This window comes from Dasypus novemcinctus, chromosome 9 (genome assembly GCF_030445035.2).
Source record: "Dasypus novemcinctus isolate mDasNov1 chromosome 9, mDasNov1.1.hap2, whole genome shotgun sequence".
Taxonomy (NCBI): Eukaryota; Metazoa; Chordata; class Mammalia; order Cingulata; family Dasypodidae; genus Dasypus; species Dasypus novemcinctus.
This window is the reverse complement of record NC_080681.1, coordinates 114,011,505-114,031,862: the sequence shown is the minus strand read 5'-3', so window position 1 is coordinate 114,031,862 and position 20,358 is coordinate 114,011,505. Positions and strand designations below refer to the sequence as shown.

At 37.3% G+C, this 20,358-nt stretch overlaps 1 protein-coding gene and 1 non-coding gene across 51 annotated transcripts in view; both read right to left on the bottom strand.

Moving 5' to 3' along the window:
- The window catches only part of EIF4G3 (eukaryotic translation initiation factor 4 gamma 3), a 439,835-nt gene that overhangs the window by 48,158 nt on the left and 371,319 nt on the right, over positions 1–20,358 (bottom strand). For all 50 annotated transcript variants that reach the window (XM_071217722.1, XM_071217735.1, XM_071217737.1 and 47 more), the window contains 6 exons: positions 18,878–19,010; positions 14,829–14,923; positions 5,954–6,047; positions 4,893–5,010; positions 3,342–3,562; positions 1,497–1,612 (listed from right to left, as the gene is read on the bottom strand). In XM_071217722.1, coding sequence (XP_071073823.1) covers positions 1,497–1,612; positions 3,342–3,562; positions 4,893–5,010; positions 5,954–6,047; positions 14,829–14,923; positions 18,878–19,010 — 777 coding nt within the window. The remainder of the gene's footprint in view (positions 1–1,496; positions 1,613–3,341; positions 3,563–4,892; positions 5,011–5,953; positions 6,048–14,828; positions 14,924–18,877; positions 19,011–20,358) is intronic.
- On the bottom strand, positions 9,526–9,632 carry LOC111764177 (U6 spliceosomal RNA). Its single transcript, XR_002796861.1, has one exon. It is a non-coding gene; the product is annotated as a U6 spliceosomal RNA (small nuclear RNA).

The window sequence follows — 20,358 nt, the reverse complement described above, 5'->3', positions numbered from 1 at the left end:
CTGGCATTCCATGCAGGCCAGCTTGCCTTCACCAGGAGGCCCTGGGTATCAAATCCTGGACCTCCTATATGGTAGATGGGAGCCCAATTGCTTGAGCCACATCCGCTTCCCTTACCAAGGTCTTTTTCTCCTTATACCTTGAGTTCATCACAGGGTAATATTTTTCTTCTTTCAAAGTATTTGCCATTCACTGACTTTGTGACTCTGTCAAATTATTTCTTAAGCCTACCCTTTCTTTCACTGCTTTCTTCCTTATTGTCTCTGCTTGTTGTCTTTCTTAGCTTTTCCATTTTCTTGTACTTTTTTTTTTCTTCTTCACAGTTTCCCACTTTCATGAAAACAAGAAAAAAAACTGTGCTGCCAGTTTATGGAATAGTCCTCATTTTGCATTTCTAGGAACTTATGCAAAGCACGCCTCTCCACCTTACCCATTATCAAAATTTCTTCCTCTTATTTTGAATTTGGGCCAATTTCAGAGGCTTGAGGATTTTAGAAGTTTGGGCCACAGAGGACCAAGGTAATTTTTGTGTATAGAAATCAAATAATGACAAGAATGTCAAGAAAGCAAGTAATCTCAAAGAAACTTTTCATAATAAAGTACCAAACCAAAAGTAGTTAACAACAGCTGACAGAACTACTTTAACAGAGAAGGCAATTTTAACAGACAAGGCTTTTCTAGCCCCAGATACTACATGCTCTCTCCTAAGATCCTCCTGGTCTCCTTGCATTTATATTTAGCAGTTACAACTGTAATTTAAGTAAGTATTTGTGGAGTTATGCTTACGGTCTGTCTCTGCTACTAGACTGTAGGGCTCAGGAGATCAAGCAACATGTCTATTTTATTTACTACCATCTTAAAATGAAGATCAAGTAGAAGGTAAGGGGGTTAAAGAAGGTAAATTCAAAGTTTGTGGTGTCTTGAAACGTCCCCCTTAGTATGTGTGACCCTTGCAAATTGCTTACCCCTTGTGCCTTATTTTTTCACTTATGAAATAAAGAACAAGTAGCGCCGGCTGTGGTGGATTGTACTGTGTACCCCAGTTTGAACATATTCTTGCTCTTGATCTGATTCTGGTAGGTGTGGACCCACTGTAAATAGGATCCCTTGAAGATATTATTTCACTTAAAGTGTGGCCCAATGGAATCAAGTTGGGCTTTAATCTAGATTACTGGAGTCCTTTAAAAGCAGAGTGAAATTTAGACATAGAGGGACAAGTTAATGGAGCCTGGAAGATAAAGAAGACAGTGCCATATACATTGCCAGGTAATAGAAAAGCCAAGGACCAAGGACTGCTGGCAGCCAGCCTTGGAACACCATCATCTTTGGGGACAAGGCATCACCTGGCTCATACCTCAGTTTTGGACTTATCCTAGCCTCAAAGCCATGAGCCAATAAATTTCCAGAGATAATCAATCTAAACCAGAACCAAGCTACCATGTCTCTCTGTCACAGGGCTTCCTGTATTTTTTTGGAGCTTTCTTAAAAAAAATCTCACCTTAAAATCGTTAATGTGTAGGAATTCATCAATGATAGATTTGGACTTCCTTTCTATTTCTTCTTCTGACAATGCAGTCTTGTCAGGGGTTGAAGATGCTGGAACTTCTGGTTTTGCTAGTAGTGTGGTTAAAAAAGTGAGAAAGTAAAAACAATAATTGCTGTTAATATGGTAGGGTTATGGTAGATAAGATTTATGTCGTTACCCTGTTTTTGCACTAAAACACTAAAATATAAGTTTGACAAAGCAAAACACCTAAAAGCAGAATATAGAAACCTTTACTTTAAAGTAGATACGAATCAAGAATCTTATAACCTCTAACAATAATTGAAAGAATTTAGGGACATTGGAAACTTTTATAGTTAGAGTTTTTTTTTATCCTTTCTGTATTTTGATTCCTCTCCCATTGTTTCAAAGAGCATATGATGCCTTCACAATCCTGCTTATCACTGAGCTCAAGCCACACTGGCATTTGGTAATTGCTTGAACATGCCATGATTCCACGTGTCATTATTTAGGTCATTGTGCTCTATTAGATGAAATTCTCTTTCTCTCTGATCTCTACCTGTCCTTCCCTCCAAACCTGTTTAACCACTAGGTCCTTCAGTTCAGATCTGAGAAAAGCTTTCCTTGACACTTCCCCAGCCCCCAATTCTAGGTAGTTCCCTTGTATTCTCTTAGAACTATGTTCTTTTTTCCTCAGAGCATTTTCCTCAGTTTGTTCTTATGTAGTTTTCAGTGGAATTATTTGATGTAAGGTCTTTCTAACCTAGCAGACTGAAGGCAGAGATTTAGTGCCCAGCACCCACTACATGCTCCATATGCATATGCTGAATGAACAAATGACCCAGACTATAAACATATGTAAGGTAGCTGTGCTACATTATTCAGTTTACCCACAAGATATTTTTTAAATGTCCTATCCCATTATTTTCCAAAAATAACAGATAAATTTATGTCCCTAAAACTAAAAGATCTGAAGTCTGTACTAATTGAGAGAAGATAATTTCAATTTGCCTCTGAAATCCATTTAGAGACTACAGTTAGGAGAAACAATTTAAATACTGAAACAATTTTGAAAGCTAAGTAAATATTGCAATATTTCGTGGTTATGATTTAAAAGATGTTGAAAATTATCTTTAACCTAATTTTCATCACTGTCATCATCATCATCTAATACCTTTTCCAAACTTTTTCTTTACCAGAAAATGTTCTAAGTATTTATATGTATTAATCTTTGCATTTAATCTTAGTAATAATCCTATAAAGTCGGTACAGTTATTATCCCCATATAACAGATGAGGAAACTGAAACAGAAAAGTTAACACATGAGGCAGTTTTCAGAATATTATCTGAATAGGTTCTCTGAGTATACAAATGCAAAACACATCCAAACACCACAGGGATTACCAAGGAAGATGAAGGGAAGAAAAGATAACCTGATACCTTTCTTTGGTTTGCCTTGCAGTTGCTCAACAATGTGGGGATTTTTGTATAGTAGAGGGATTCTATAAAACATATGTGCTCCCAATGTACGATGGGGTATTATTGAGGGGCCTTGTAAGAAATTCAGATTACTTTATATACAGCAAGAGGACCTCATTACCTAACATTTAGTATAGAAAGGAGAAATTTTACAAATTCTACAAAAAGCTGTAGACCTAGGGAATGAGAACTAAGTTACAAAGCTATGAAGCGACCCTTTAACTTTTAAGTCACTGGTATGTGTGCTGCTATCATGTATTGATTCTGAAATCTACTCAGGTACAAAGTCTCCTTTGTATTTTTCCTTCTAAATTTAAGGGCCAAATCTTCATCTGTATCTATTCATATAAAGTCTCTCACCTGACTCCCTTGTTTTGTTTCGGTCTGCCTCAGAGCTGTTTCTCTCCACATCCATGCCCCCTGTTAGCTGTTTCACGGTCTCAAGCATCTCTCTCCGTTGCTCTTCTTGAGACTGATTGTCTAATAGGTCTTTACTACTGCTGCCCCTCATGAAAGTGTTTGGACGAGCTGTTGCAGATGGCAGGGGCTTGTCATTCTTCTCCCTGCCCATGCTTCCACGACTTAAAAGATAAAACAACACTTTCAAAAGAAAGACCACCCCATTTTCTATATATTCAAATTATAAAATATTAACAATCTCTAAAAGTGTGCAGAGTAAGTTTCCACAGAACAACTTTAAGTGTTTGAGGCACCTATACATTTCAAAGTATATTCTTATACATAAGTAAAATCCAAGTGCTTCGAAGAGAATATTTATTAAGATATGTTTTTAACTTTTTTCTTAAATGATAAGAGATACTAAATTTTTAAAATATCAATGGTAATTCCTTATTTTAGTTTTAAAAGATCTTTTAAAAGATATTTTAAGAATAAAGACAACAGTGATGAAAGTATGAGCTAAATGAAAGAAAGACAAAAAGGATACCAGAGGTACATGGTGCTATTATCTTAGGAATCATACAATATTTTATTAAGAAACTTCAAATATACGGTAAATATTTGAGAACCAAAGTACAGTAGTCTTGAATAGACCAAATTATACACTTTACTCTTCATATTTCTAATTTATTCTTCTTTTAGACAACTCTAACCAGCAGGGCAGACCAGTTCTCTGGCCCATTGCAGAGCAGAAGCAGCAAATTAAGAGGAAGAGAAGAAGAGGAACTTAAGAGATGGCACAATGGTCTAATCAGTATGAAAGCACATACACAAAAACTGTACACACACAAGAACTCAAAGGACTTAAAGAAAGTTCTTATATCAAAAGTTTTATTCTCTGTCACTGCACTCATTAATTCTAAGCAAACTAGCCAACATAACACTTGAATGTATCAATCCTACAAAAATGAAAGCAGGAAGACAGGAGAATACAGAGACTAATGAAAATTTAAAAGACAATCTCAAATCAAACTTGAATAGTGTGACAGAGAAGCATGTGGGTGAGTTGTCCTTTAATTCACATGCTTCAGATTACTAGGTTATTCTAGAGCATCCTAGGGCATTAACTTGGAGAGCCCTACATACTCTTCCAGGTTCCAAGACTCTGAGGAAGTCTGGCTTTCTTAAGGAGAAAACTGTAGATATTTATCAGGTATTTGCCAGATATATTTCCCTTCCCTTCCATCTCTTCCAAATGACCCCATACCAAACCCATGACTCAATTACGTTCCTATCTTGGAAATTACAGAGTGTGAAGAACAAAGAAAGAAATCAACCTTCATAAGCCAAGAGGAAATAACTGATGGAAGAAGACTGCTGATAATTTCCATTTATAAGGATTACCCTCACAATCTGTGTGGCATGCATATTTGAGGGTACAAAAGAGGAAAAGACGACATACATCGGACAAGCAGGAGAGTCCTGAGTACACAGGGAGAGCAGGCTTCTCACCTGGTTAAAGTCCTTCGGGAATCAAACTCCAAAGGCATGGATGATGTCGAGCCTGAGGGTGTGGGAGGTTGCAGAGCAGAGAATCTGTTTAAACTGGAAGCACTTGACCTTAAGGCATCTACAGGTGTCAAGGATTTAGAAAAAAATACAAATCACATGGCTATAAGGAAAATTCTGATTCACTTATGTCCCTGGGGTAGGGCCTAGACTGGCAGTTCTAACAGGCTCTCAAATGATGCTAATCTGTTAGCCCACAGACCACATTCTGAGAAGTGAGGTATGGGAATTTGTATGTAAAAGAGTTTAGAAATCTTCATTCATTTATTGGGCAGGCATGTGGGTAGGAGTGGTAAATGGAGGTTGGGGAGTAGGGAGGCAAGAAAAGATAAAGCAAAAAATTGCACTGTAAAAAAGGCTAATGAATGTAAATGACATGGTCCCATTTACATAAAAGCATGTGTATGTATAATTGAACAATGACATTTTTAAAGTTTAAACAACAAAAAAGAACAAAATTACTTAGTAGAAGGGAGATAAGGCAAGAAGTTAACATAGAAGCTTTTTTCTTTCCATTGTGTTCCTTCAGCTAAAGATGTTTGTGAAGATCAAAACATTTTTTGTCCGAAGGTCAAATCTCTTTAAAGCTAACCTTTGATACAGATTTTGAAAAATGTTTCAACTAATTCTCTATTGTTTTACAACTTGCTAAACGAAATGCTTCTACATATTAATATTCTTTTTCTCAGCATAATGAATTTCCCAGTCATTACTCTAATTATATTGAATTTATAAACAACAAAAAAGGAATCTAAGAGATTAAAGTCTTAATCTGAGCTAAAAAAATTTTTAAATATTTTTATTTATGGGTCCTTCCTGAGGAGGAAATCCTCGATTTTTTGATTTATGTTAGAGAAAGGTAAGAACATCAATAAAAGTTTGGGCATGGCAAGTCTATGGATCCTTTCCTCAGATCATTATTAAATGACTGAAGGAATTGCCTTACAAGGTGAATGGCTAAGAGACCACATCCAATTTACCAAGAATGGAAACTCCATACTTACCAGTCTCACTTGCCTTTGCCCCACCACTGCTGCCTTTTCCCCAGCTTCCCAGCTGTGCTTTAGGTACAAGCTGAATTTTCTCATCAATTGTGGGCTATAAAATAAGTGATCATTAAGTCAATTATAAGAAATATTCTAGAAAAATAGTTCATTTTTCTTTTTTTCAATGCAGTAGAACCAAATTTAGCAACAAAATTTTGCTTGGAATGTCAATTAAAAAATATATGAAGGGGAGCAGATGTAGCGCAAGTGGTTGAGTGCCTGCTTCCCATGCATGAGGTCCTGGGTTCATTCTCTGGTATACCTCATGAAAAAAAAAATGCTCACACAAATACTAAAAAATCAACTCAACCTCTTCATATGATTGTCAGAAATTAAGCAGATACAAAAGTTTCACATTTCAGCAAAGCCTAATATGGGGGGGTGGGGTTGGTGATGGAATGGGAGTATTCAATATACTACTAATAAAGGGGAATAAGAAGAAAGTAGATGTTAGCCATCAAAGTACAGAGAATTAAGGTTCCTAAAATCTCTTGGGTTTAATCCCCTCTTTTAGTTTCCTTGGCTACTCAAGCAAATACCAATGCAACTGTTTGATACTTGGTTCTTAGCGTGTCACATGGCATTACACATGGTGGCTTCTCCTGGCCTCTATGGTCTTTTCTGGGTTTCGTTGATTTCAGTTTTTTAATTCCTGTAGCTTTCTCTTTGTCCAAATTTCTTTCCGCTTATAAAGGACTCCAGTAATAGGATTCAGACCCATCCTGACTGAGTTGGGCCACACCTTAACTGAAGTAACTTCATCAAAAGGTCGTACTTAAAATGGATTCATACTGAAAAGAATGGATTAGACCTAAGAACATGTTTTTCTGGAGTACATGCAGCTTCAAACCACCAAACCTCCCCCAAATACAACTTTGCTGTAAGTGAATAAAATTGTATTGTAATGCATATCGTCACCAAACAGATCTCTTTATAACAAAGGTATTTCTATGGTCTACTTTTTTGAAGAGTCACTATTCTGGTAAAAATCTTTAGAAATTCAAGTAACTATTATCACATTGAAAAAAAATTTTTAGATGTGGTAAAATATATATAACATAAAATTTGCCATTTTAATCATTTTTTACATACACCATTCAGAGGCATTAATTACATTCACAATCACCATTATCTATATTCAAAAATTTTTATCAACCCAAACAGAAACTCTGTACCCATCAAGCAATAATTACCTATTTCTCCCCTCTTTTCAGCTTCTGGTAACCTCTAATTTCTGTTTCTATGGATTTGCCTACTCTAGGCATTTTTTAATGAGTGGAATTATATAGTATTTGTCCTTTAGCATCTGGCTTATTCACTCAATATGATGTCTTCAAGGATCATCCATGTAATACCAGCACTTGACTTCTTTTTAGGGCTGAATAATATTCCATTGTATGGATACACCACATTTTGTTTATCCATTCATTTGTTGATTGACACTTGGATTGCTTCTACCTTTGGCTTTTGTGAATAATGCTGCTATAATCATTTGACAGACAAATATGTTTCAATTTTTGTGTATGTATATCGAGAAGTGGAATTGCTGGGTCATATTGTAATTATACGCTTAATTTTCTGAGGAACCACCCAACTGTTTTCTGCAGTGGCTATATTATTTTATATTCCCATCAACAATATTTGAGGGTCCCTATTTATCCACATCCTCATCAACACTTTTTTTTTTTTTTAAGATTTTTTTCCCCCTACCTCCCCCCCATTGTCTGCTCTCTGTGTCCATTCGCTGTGTGTTCTTCTGTGTCTGCCTGTATTCTCTTTAGGAGGCTCTGGGAACCCATTCTGGGACCTTCTGGACTGGGAGAGAGGTTAATCGTTCTCTTGCTCCACCTCAGCTCCCTAATTCATTGCATTTCATATCTTCTCTGTCTCTTTTTTGTTGCGTCATCTTGCTGCGTCAGCTCTCCGTGTGGGCAGCTCCACTCCTAGGAGGTCTGTCCTCCTGCTTGGGGCTGCACTCCTTGCACGGGGGCCACTGCTGTGCAGGGTGACAGTCATTGCACATGGCAGCACTCCACGTGGGCCAGCTCACCACACGGGCCAAGAGGCCCTGGGTATTGAACCCTGGACCTCCTATATGGTAGGCAGAAGCTCTATCTGTTGAGCCATATCTGCTTCTTCTTAGATTGTCTTTTGATGCTCTTATTCTACTGGTAGGTTGCCGATTTTCAGAACTATGGAAAGTATGTTATAAGTGAGGTTTTAAATTAGACTTGCAAATGATGTGCAAAACCCACTTTACAAAATTTAGTTCAGCTTTTTCTACATTCTCCAAAGTTTTTCACCCTACTCATAGTCATCAACTTCTATTACTGAAACCATCTGCAAGGAGAAAATTCTTTTCTCTTACCTGCCTATGGATTCTCAAGAGACAGCAAAGTAATTAAAAGTTTACCTCAGAATGATTTCTAATAAGTCCCCTAAGGTTTCTACTAGGCCTTAGATGTGGTAAACAATTTTCTTTCACGGTTAAATTTAAACAAGTAACTGCTTTATCCCAAATAATACACCGCATAAAAGCTTGCAATTGAGTAAGGCTTCTGAAATATCTTTATCATTTCTCTTATGTTAAGCATCTCATAAGTCTAAGGATAACCAAGTCACTTCCTCTTTTGTTAACCATCATAGAAATAAAAAGGACGAACACTGAGACAAGTATGTAGAATACACTGATCCATACTGACCTGCAAAAAAGCATTTACATAGGGAGCAGATGTAGCTCAGGTGGTTAAATGCCTGTTTCCCATGTATGAGGTTCCGGGTTAGATCCCTGGTACCTCCTAAAAACAAACAAAGAACAACAAAAAACCCAAGTCTCATTGGGGAGTGGATGTAGCTCAGTGATTGAGTGCTTCCTTCCCATGTACAAGGAAATCCCTGGTACCGCCTATTAAAAAAATAGAGCATCTATATTAAAAAAAAACAAAAAGCAAAAATACCCATCCTATGAAATATGCAATATGGCTATTTTATATGAGAAAAAAAGTAATTTTGAGACTTATGCTTTGGGATTGCTATAAATTTTTAAAAAAACTTTTACTGTGAAATATTTCAAACTTACAGGGTGGTTGCAAAAATAATATAAAATCCATACAGAAAGCTCAAACATACCTCTTACCAGATACCTAGATCCACCAATTTTTGACATTTTACCACATTTGCTGTATCAGTCTATCTAGTTAGCTAGCCATCTATCCATCCATTTTCTAAACATTTGCAAGTACATTGTATCTATTACACTCTTGGAACACTTAAAACTTCCATGTATTTTTTCTAAAAACAAGAATATTCACTTATATAACCACCTTCAGTTAAAAAGTTCAAGAAATTTAACATTGATATAAAGCTTATATTCTTTTTTTCCCCCCAAATTCTACTCAATTTATTCATTTTTTAAAAGATATTACATTAATATCCGCCCCCACCCCACCACTCCCCCCACAGTAACACTCTCCCTCATCATCATGTCACATCCATTGCGTCTGGTGAGTACATCTCTGGGCATCGCTGCGAAAAATATGGAAGGCTTCACGAATTTGCGTGTCATCCTTGCGCAGGGGCCATGCTAATCTTCTCTGTATCGTTCCAATTTTAGTACATGTGCTGCCGAAGCGAGCACTAAAGCTTATATTCAATCTTTAAATTTTTTCATATATCCTGATAATATTCGTTTGGGCATTTTCTCCTCTGTTATTAGATCTAACACAGGATCATGTATTGAATTTAATTGTTATTGTCTCACTTTTTCTGAGTATGTGTATAAAAATAAGTATTAATTTATTACAAATAAATTTCAGAAAAACATGCCTGTTAAAACACAGTTAATTTTTACAACAGGATGTTAGTGAGCAAAAAGTGTGATGAGGAAGCAATTTACCAAGTTACCAAGTAATATTATATCTACCTCTTCAATTATACCCCTGGTTTTCGTGAAAAATATATAAACCTCTAGCTTTATGGCAATTCTTCTTTCATAGTTTATTGATTTACTTCCAAATTTAGTGTAAGCCTAAAGGGTATTATTATATTATATTGAATCAATGCATAGCCTAGGAAAATTGTCCTCTTTAAATGTACTTTATGGAATCTTTCTGTCTGATTCTATGCCAGTATTTTATCTTTTTTTATAAGAAGCACTGATTATCAACCAAATTACCTTTCAATTTTTCTAAATAAGATACCCATTCAAATTTGTTCAATATTACATCTTTGATGCCCTTTCTGAAAAAGGTTATATAGGGTTCAGTTTAATTCTGAAATTTTTTCAATGTGAAAAAATCTAACTCTGCTTTTTTAATCAAATAAAAGGAACAAAAATATGGTACCATTCCAATAATCAAATGCCAATAAAAATGGCAAATAAATTGTTTTTTGAATCATACCTTATACAATATATTTGGTTCATAGTAATGCAGTCATACAGTATTTGTCCTTTTGTGTCTTGTTTGCTTCGCTCAACATAATGTACAAAATAATGTTAAATTAAATGTACAAAATAAAGTTTAAAATATCATTTTAAAAAATGGCAGCAGTGCTAAGATCTAAGCAGACCTAAAATACAGCAGATTTGTCATTAGAATACCATCTAATGATTTGTTTAGCCAGAATAAAAAATTTAACAGGTAAAAGGAGGAAACAAAATACTGCATTATATTGAATACTAAGCTAAATAGCATATATTAAACTTATAAGCCTAATTTTACTTGAATGCTCTTTCAACAGAATAGGACCAAACATATTTATACAAATTTACATCCTAGAATATCAGAGTAAACTGGAGGCATTAGTCAAAGATGAATAAGAAAGTTCTAATCTTTTTCATCGTCTGTATGATCAGGTTGCAAAGGACATGTTTTTCTTTTAGCTTTTCCCTTAAGCCACTGTGCTTTCTGCCTCTTCAGGAATCCGATTCTCTTTTTCAGAATCAGGGGTCAGCCTGAAAAATTCTCTGATTTCTTTTTGACATTTGGGAGTTAGGTGCATACAAAGTGGATTTCCTTCAGAATATTTATTTTCAGCTTTCAATGATGAAAGCAATGTGGAGTTAGTGGCAGATGTGGAAGAACCAAGCACCTTCCTGGGAGCTCATGAAGCCATCACTTCTCAGGAGGTGCTTGGGACACTGTTGGCTTTAGTCTGCCCATGTTCAAACCAGAGGAAATTAGAGCAATGAACTGACTTTCCAGCCAATGGTATTACAGGATAAGGATGCTGTCATTGTCTATCTTTCTTTACAACTTAAAATTTCCCATCTCAACTGCTCCCAATTCAGTGGCATTAATCACATTCACAATGTTGTGCTATTCTTCTCCCACCACCATCCATTATCAGAACTTTTCCATTATTCCAACCATAAACACTACACCCATTATTGATTAACTCTACATTCTCCTTTCTCCCTGTCCCTGGTAACCTGTACTCTCCTTTATGTCTCTATGGATTTGCATATTCTATTTCATATAAGTGTAGTCATACAATATCTGTTCCTTTGTGTCTAACTTCAGTCAGGATAATGTCTTCAAGGCTTTTTTTTTTAAGATTTATTTTTTATTTATTTCTCTCCCCTTCCACCCTCCCCTCCCCCAGTTGTCTGCTCTCTGTGTCCATTCGCTGTGTGTTCTTCTGTGACACTTCCAACCTTATCAGCGGCACAGGGAATCTGTGTTTTTTTTGGTCACGTCATCTTGCTGTGTCAGCTCTCCGTGTGTGTGGTGCCATTCCTGGGCAGGCTGCACTTTCTTTTGTGCTGGGCGGCTCTCCTTGCGTGTGGGGTTCCCCTACGTGGGGGACACCCCTGCGAGGCAGGGCACTCCTTGCGTGCATCAGCACTGGGCCTGGGCCAGCTGCACACAGGTCAAGGAGGCCCGGGGTTTGAACTGCGGACCTCCCATGTGGTAGGTGGATGACCTATCCATTGGTCCAAGTCTACTTTTTTCAAGGCTTATTCATGTTGTAGCATGTATCAGAACGTAATTCCTTTTTGTTTATTGATTCACCTGTTAATGGACACTTAGGTTGCTTCCATCTTTTGGTTATTGTGAATAACACTGCTATGAATATTGGTCTACAAATATCTGAGTCCAGCAGTGGACTTGGCCCAGTGGTTAGGGCATCTGTCTACCACATGGGAGGTCCGCAGTTCAAACCCTGGGCCTCCTTGACCCGTGTGGAGATGGCTCATGTGCAGTGCTGATGCGTGCAAGGAGTGCTGTGCCATGCAGGGGTGTCCCTGCGTAGGGGAGCCCCACACGCAAGGAGTGCGTCCGGTAAGGAGAGCCGCCCAGCGCGAAAGAAAGCGCAGCCTGCCTAAGAATGGCGCCGCCCACATGGAGAGCTGACACAACAAGATGACGCAACAAAAAGAAACAGATTCTCGTGCCACCGTGCCGCTGACAACAACAGAAGCGGACAAAGAAGACGCAGCAAATAGACAAAGAGAACAGACAGCGGGGGAGGGGGGGGGCGGGGAGGAAGGGGAGAGAAATAAATAAATAAATCTTAAAAAAATATCTGAGTCCTTCTTTTCAATTCTTTTGGGTGTATAGCTAGGAGTAGGATTTTGGTTCATATGGTAATTCTATATTTAATTTTCTAAGGAACGGCCAAGCTGTTATCCTTAGCAGCTGTGCTATTTTACTTTCCCACCAACCATGGACTAAGGTTCCTACTGTCCAAATCCTCACCAGCAATTGCTATTTTCTGTTTTCCTTTTTTAAGCAATAGTCATTCTAGCGGGTATGAAATGGTATCTCACTGTGGTTTTGATTTGCATTTCCTTAATGGCTAATATGTTGAGCATCTTTTCATGTGCTTATTGGCCATTTGTATATCTTCTTTGGAGAAATGTATACTCAAGTTCTTGGCCTATTTTTTAATTGGATTGTCTTGTTGTGTTGAGGAATTCTTTATATATTCTGTATATTAGACCCTTAATAGATACATGGTTTCCAAATACTTCCATTCTGTTGGCTATCTTTTCACTTTTTTGATAATTCCTTTGATGCACAAAAGTTTTTTATTTTAATGAGGTCCTGTTTATTGATTTTTTCTCTGTATCTTGTGCTTTGGCTGTAAAGTCTAAGAATCCACTACATAATATAAGATCCTGAAGATATTTGCCTATATTTTCTTCTAAGTGTTTTATAGTTGTAGCTCTTTTATTTAGGTTGTTGATTCATTTTGTGTTACTTTTATATGGTGTGAGGTAGGGATCCACTTTCCTTTTTTTGCATATGGATATGTACATTTGTTTTCCCAGTACCATGTGTTGACAGGATTATTCTTTCCCTCATTGGATGGACTTGGCACCCTTGTAAAAATCTCTTGATCACAATAGACATGTACATTTATTTCTGCACTCTTAATTTTAGTCCATTGGTCTAGATATTTGTCCTTGTTGCTAGTACCATCCTGTTTTGATTATTGTAGCTTTGTAATAATTTTTTTGGGTTGAACCCAGGACTTTGTACATGGGAAGCAGGCACTTGACCACTAAGCTACATCATCTGCTCCCCAGTGAGAACTGTTATTTTTCTTCATTTGTTTGTTTTTAGGAGGTACAGGGGATCAAACCTGGGATCTCATATGTGGAAAGCAGGTGCTCAACCACTTGAGCTACATCTGCTCCCCTGTAAAAACTTGAAATTGGAAACTATGAGTCCTTCAACCTATTCTATTTAATTTGATTAACTTTTTCATTTCTGTGAAGGAGGCTATTAAGAGTTTTGATTGAGATTGTGTTAAATCCTTAAATTGCTGTGGGTAGTATTGACATTCCCTCCTCCATCCCCAAGATGGTTCCCTCGTCTCTCTGCTCATTGTCTGTTCATTGTATGCTCATTTCTTCTTTAGGAGATACTGGGAAACGAACCTGGGGCCTCCCATGCAGGAGGCGGGGGCCCAACTGCTTGAGCCACATCCGCTCTCTGCTCATTTTTTGTTTTTGCTTGCTGTCTGCTCATTGTTTTTCTTCTTTAAGAGGAACCAGGAACTGAACCCGGGACCTCCCATGTGGGAGGTGGGCATCCAACCACCTGAGCCAGATCCACTCCCAGTATTGACATTTTAACGAAATTAAGTCATTCAGTCCATGAGCATAGAATATCTTTCCATTTATTTAGTTCTTCTTAATTTCTTTCAGCAATGATTTGTCATTTCCATGTATAAGTTCTTTAATGTCCTTGGTTAAATTTATTCCTAGATATTTGATTATTTTTAGTTGCTATTATAAATGGAACTGCTTTCTTGATTTCTTTTTCAGACTGTTTTTTGATGGTATATAGAAACACTATTGGTTTTTGTGTATTGATCTTGGACCCCACTCTGCCACTTGGCTGAATTCCTTTGTTTGCTCAAGTAGGGTTCTTTTAGATTCTTTGGGATTTTCTATATATAGGATTGTGTCTCCTTTTCAATTTGGAGGTCTTTTTTTTTTTTGTTTAATTGCTCTAGCTAGCAATTCAAGTAAAATGTTGAATAGCAATGGTGATAACGGGCATCCTTGTCTTATTCCTGATCTTAGGGGGAAAGTTTTCAGTCTTTTCTTACTGAGTATGTTAGCTATGGGTTTATCATATGTGCCCTTTATCAAGTTGAGGAAGTACTCTTCTATTTCTAGTTTTCTGTGTGCTTTTATCAAGAAAAGGGTGTTAGATTTACAAAATGCCTTTTCTGCATCAACTGAGATGTTTTTTCTTAAATTCTATTAATGTGATTTATTACATTGATCTTCTTATGTTGAACCACCTTGCATTCTTAGAATAAATACCACTTGATCATAGTGTGCTCTAAATTATTTTAAAAATGTCACACTCACCTTAGTGATTTTCAGGAATTTTGAGGGGTCTAGTACCCGACTATTCTTGGCCCCTTGTACAGTGTTCCACCCTCCTTCATCCACTCTCTGGACACCTGCAGGGAGAAAGAAGTGAGAACTACAATCTCACATCTGTCTCAAGTCAATTTGGACTGAATGAGTGAGAAATATTTTCAAGTCAGTCACTCTACTCAAAATTAAGGAAAAAGACTAAAGAAGCTGTTAAAGCATCACTGACAGACTCTTTAATACCCACAATTTGAGATTAAGCAGAAACGCTCTGCTTACATTGGATCTCCCATGAACATTATTGACCTAGAAGGAACCAACTGACACAAATAGAAGATTTAGTTCTGGGAAAGGCAGGGCCAAATCTAGTATTTCTAAAGTTATTAATAGAACATTTAGGGAGAAGTCAGATGGAAACTATTCTGAAGTTTATTTCATTTAATGATGTCAAAAGACACAGTATGTTTTAATCTTTTGAAGCCTGTTTTTCCAATATTTCAGTTGCTCAGGGTGAAACTTTGTCTCATCATTCTTTCACATTTTCCACCCAATTTGTTGGCAAGGCTTGTTTGTATCTGTTAATATATTCAGAGTCTTGCCCCTTCTCATCATTACCTACACTACCCCAGCTTTGGTTTAAGCCACCAACATCATTTTCCTGGATTACTATAAAAAATTCTTTATTGGTCTCCCTGCTCTCACCCTTCTCTATTCTCAACACAGCAGCCAGTGTGATCATAGTAAAGTATAAGTCAGATTACGTCAATTCTCTTCTCAAAACACTTGATATCTTTCCATCTTACTGACAGGAAAAAAGAGACTCCTCACAAATGGCCTTCAGAGCTCTAAATAATCTAGCCTCTTGTTGGCTCTTTGATCCCATCTCCTATCATTCCTCTCATGCCCTTAGCTCCAGCCAAACAGATCTTAACATTCCTTAGAAATGGTGCTTCAACGTCTCCATTGTCTAAAACCCTCTTTCCCAGATTTCCATATGGTTTAATTTCTAACCTGCTTTATGTCTTTGCTTAAATGATACCACATTCAAGAAGTTCCCCAACCTCTCTATATAAAATTGCAATCCTTACCCATCTTGTATATCCCCCACCTGCTTTATTTTTCTCTAATAACACCTTTATATGACAAATTATATATTTTACTTAACTTTGTCTGTTGTCTTTCCCCCACAGTAAAATTTATGTTGCATGAGGAAAGGGACTTTGTCTGTCTCAAATGATAGAGTCTCAAAAATTTTTTTAAATGAATGAATGATCACCAAACTGTCTATCTGATCAGCTTTCCTGATCCCTATATACGCCTTGATTTTTTCTGTGCTCTACAATATTACTGATCATGAACAGACTTGTTTCTCTCCCCTCTCTCCCTCTCCAGTTGTCTACTCTCTGTCCACTCGCTGTGTGTTCTTCTGTTTGCTTGCATTCTTGTCGGCAGCACTGGGAATCTGTATCTCTTTTTTTTTTTGCATCATCTTGCTGCGTCACTCTCCGTGTGTGCAGCACTACTCCTGGGCAAGGCTGCACTTTTTTCGTGTGGGACAGCTTTCCTCACGGGGTGCACTCCTTGCGCGTGGGGCTTCCTTACACGGGGGACACCCTGTGTGGCACGGCACTCCTTGTGTGCCATCAGCACTGCGTGTTGGCCAGCTCATTACACGGGTCAGGAAGTCCTGGGTTTGAACCCTGGACCTCCCCTGTGGTAGGCGGATGCTCTATCTGTTGAGCCAAATCTGCTTCCCTGTTTCTTATTTTGATGACACTTATATCCTAGTTCTAATTCCTCTTCATTTGTTCTTTATCTGTCACTTTTCCAAGAGTTCTTTTCTTCTGTTAGTCATGTTAGGACATCCTCTACAGATTAAGTTTTGATCTTTTCTTTCTCAATCTAGTTTAACAATAAATAAAAGTCATTAACTGAAAAGAACTGTGCTAGGTACCAGATAAGGAAGGTAAGTGTGATATCCCATGAAATTTAAAAGTATATTTTCTTCCCTAGAGGATTAAACTCTCATAACAACTTCACTATGTGCCCCACTTTATCTGTAATAAATAATACTATTAGCTCTATTTTACAGATTAAGTGACTTGTGCAAGGTCATACAGCTAGGAAGTAAAAAAGCTGAAAGTCAAACCTAAACAGTTTGGTACCTGAGTCTATGCTTCAATCATTATACTATATGGTCCAATCTCTACCCTGATCACTTAACTGCAGAGTGGACTAATGAGCATTCCCATTTGGATGCCCTATGGTCATTTCAAAATAAACAGGTTCAAAAGAAAAACTGTCATTTCCCTTCTTGAATAAGGCTTTCTTTTCCAATGTCCTCAATTGTCAAGGGAATCTCTATTCACTCAGGTGTAAAATGCCTTCTATTTCATCTCTCATAGCCCTTCTACCTGTTTCTTCCTTTCTATTTTTATTGGTACCAAACTCTTAACCTCCTTATACATTGGATTTCAACAGTTATAATACTGTGGAGTTCACTGTATCCTATTAATTCATCATGTGAACAGCTATCATTTTACTTACATACCTTGAGTATAACATTGCTTCTTTGCTCAAAAACTTAGAAATGGCTCCTTAATGTCTACCAAATCAAGTCAAAGTTCTTAAGCTGACCCCATGCTTCCATTCCTTCTAAACACTTAAAGTTTGTTGCAATTAGGCTTGTTTGTTCCTTTTCACAATGTATATCGTATTTATTTTGGTTTCATGACTAAAATTCTCTCTCCCTTTCCAAATACCAACCATTTTCCAAGACTAGGTTCAAGTAACCCTTCCTAAAAAAAAAAAAAGATTTTTTCCAACTTTCTATTGCTTTTCCTGTCTGAATTTTTAAAACCTTAAAGGAGAATAATTTTATAACTGATAATATCATCCATTTTGCTTGATAGTGTTACCTATATTATTAGTATTGCCTTCCCAGATAAACTATAAGCTTTTAGAGGGAAGGAACTATATCTTCCACTTCTGATATCCTTCGCCAATACTGAATATATAGAAGATGCTCAATAAAGTCTTGTTGAAAAGAAAAAACATAAAAATAAAAAGAAAGAAAAAAAAGTCTTGTTGAGTAATAACTTTGAAGCAGTCAAAGAATCATGTTTACTTTCTGCATTCCCTGCTTTTACTGGATAACAAGTCTCCAGGTGAAACTGCTTCACTTACCAATCATCACGCTTTTCTTTGGGTTCTTTCTGATCCCATCTCACATGTGTCTTAGTTTGCCAAAGGGCTGCTGATGCAAAGTACTAGAAATATGTTGGTTTTTATAAAGAGGACTTATTTGGGATAAAAGATTACATTTCTGAGGCTGTGAAATGTCCAAATCAAGAAACCATCAGAGATGCTTTCTCACCAAAGTCAGTTGTTGATTCTGGAGTCCTGCCACATGGTAAAGATGGCATGGACCTCTGGTTAGATTTCTGCCTTCCCCTCCAGGCTCACCATGTCTGAGCCCAGCTTCCAGAACTCAGCTGTGAATAACCAGGCACAGGGCTTGGCTCTTTCCAGCCTCCTCTCAGTCTTGGCTGCTCTGCTTTCTTCCTGGGTTCAGGTATGAGTATGAGGTGTATGGCAAAGCTCATCTCCTAAGCCTTGAGTTGCTCCATGGTCCCAGCCCCTGAGGGGCCACTTTCGGTCTGTGCTCTGTTGGTTCCATACTTTAGGACCTCTCACAGGCCTTGGGGCTTGTCTGTTTTCCTGCAGTCCTCTCTCTCATGTGGTAGGATCAATATGAACAGATTCCTTTTCCTCTGTGTCTCCATTTATATCATACCCAACAGGCTGGCTCACACCTCACTGACACAGCCCAGTAAAAAGCAATCTAATCAAGTGATCTAAAGTGAATCTAATATAATCAATGGGTACCACACCCACAGGAACAGATTAGTTTAAGAATATAATCTTTTTGGGATTCATAAAAGAACTTCAAACTGCCACAACACGTAAATAGAAAAATTTTAAATATCTCTCCTCCAAACTCCCAAGTGCCCTAAAACCTGGTAGATTCTACTCCTCACCTGGTCTTCTCTTCTCTTTGGTCATGAGCTGTTGGACCTTCCTTTGTTCCTCTTGTTCTTCTATTTTGGCCTCTTTGTGAATCTGTTCGATAGTTTTAGGACCTTGATCTGCTCTTCGAGATACCCAATTACACTACAAAAGTAGAAAATAAGGTTATCAGCCAGATGGTAATAACTAAAAGTAAAAATAATTTTTAAAAAATCTATTATACCTATGGTACTATGATAATTTCTCATGTGTCTTGTAAATGGTACTATGTAATTTGGGGATTAAAGAATTAAATTTTTCTCTGTCAACCCTGAATTACTGTATATCGAACATTTCAAAAGACAATGGATACAAAGAACTGAGTAGAAGACAGTCCAAATGTACTTTATTATTATTTTTTACATTTGAAGGAGAGAGAAAAAGCAATCAAGAAGGATCACAATTCTTTGGCCTTCTTTAATCTGGGATATTGCTACTCAGATGATATCATACTCACAGGGGTTCTAAATTGACAACTAACATTTTTCTTCTTCCCATATCATGGTTCTGGCACTTGCCACCAAGTGCCACACCATACCTCCCTTTGGTAATCCTCTATTATGGGCAAAACCAGTTGTATATCATTTTAATTACACTTCTTCCTTCTCTTCCCAGCTACTATCCCAACTATATATAAGTGTAAGTGGTTGAAGGAATAGGTTAAGTTTTTTATTTTTATTTACCTTAGCTACAAGAAAATAAGGCAAATAGATTTCAATTGGCATGCAAATTCTGATCAGCTGGTAGTGGCTTTGGTAATTACAAGAATACTGAGGTCCTTTCTGGGCTTAGCAAGAAAAGAACCATCATCAGTGCTATCCGGCCTGGGTGCAGAACAGAGAAAAGGTATACTCCCTATGGGATATGGTATAAAGACACAGTATACTGTATTTGTAACTTCCTGTGGGAGTAATAAATGAATAAAAAAGAAAAACAGATAGTGGTAAAAACTACACCAGATATGAGAAAGGAGGGGAGAAAAAATGGCAGTAGAGAAGGGTCTATAGAAGAGACAATAGGGAAGAAAATGTAATATCAATGTTTATATGCTGGCACTTTACATAATTATTTTGCTGAATCTTTACAATTCTGCAAGGTAGGAAACATCTCTGTTTTAGAAATTAGAAAGGCTCAGGGAAGTTACATGTATTCATTGTGAAATGAGGCTTTCTGAATGTTCAGGGTTAGTTCATAATGACTAAATTCAGTATGGCTGATTAAAAACTGCAGTGTAGATTCATAATTAAAGTAAGAAGAAGAAACATAACAGGCAGGCCTTTTGCCCTTTCACACAGCATTTTCCAGTTCAAGTTCTCAGAGTTCTAAAGGAAAAGCATCAAGGGAAGCGGGTTAAGCTCAATGGATAGAACATCTGCCTACGACATGAGAGGTCCAGGGTTCAAAAACCCAGGGCCTCCTGACCTGTGTGATAAGCTGGCCCACATGCACTGAT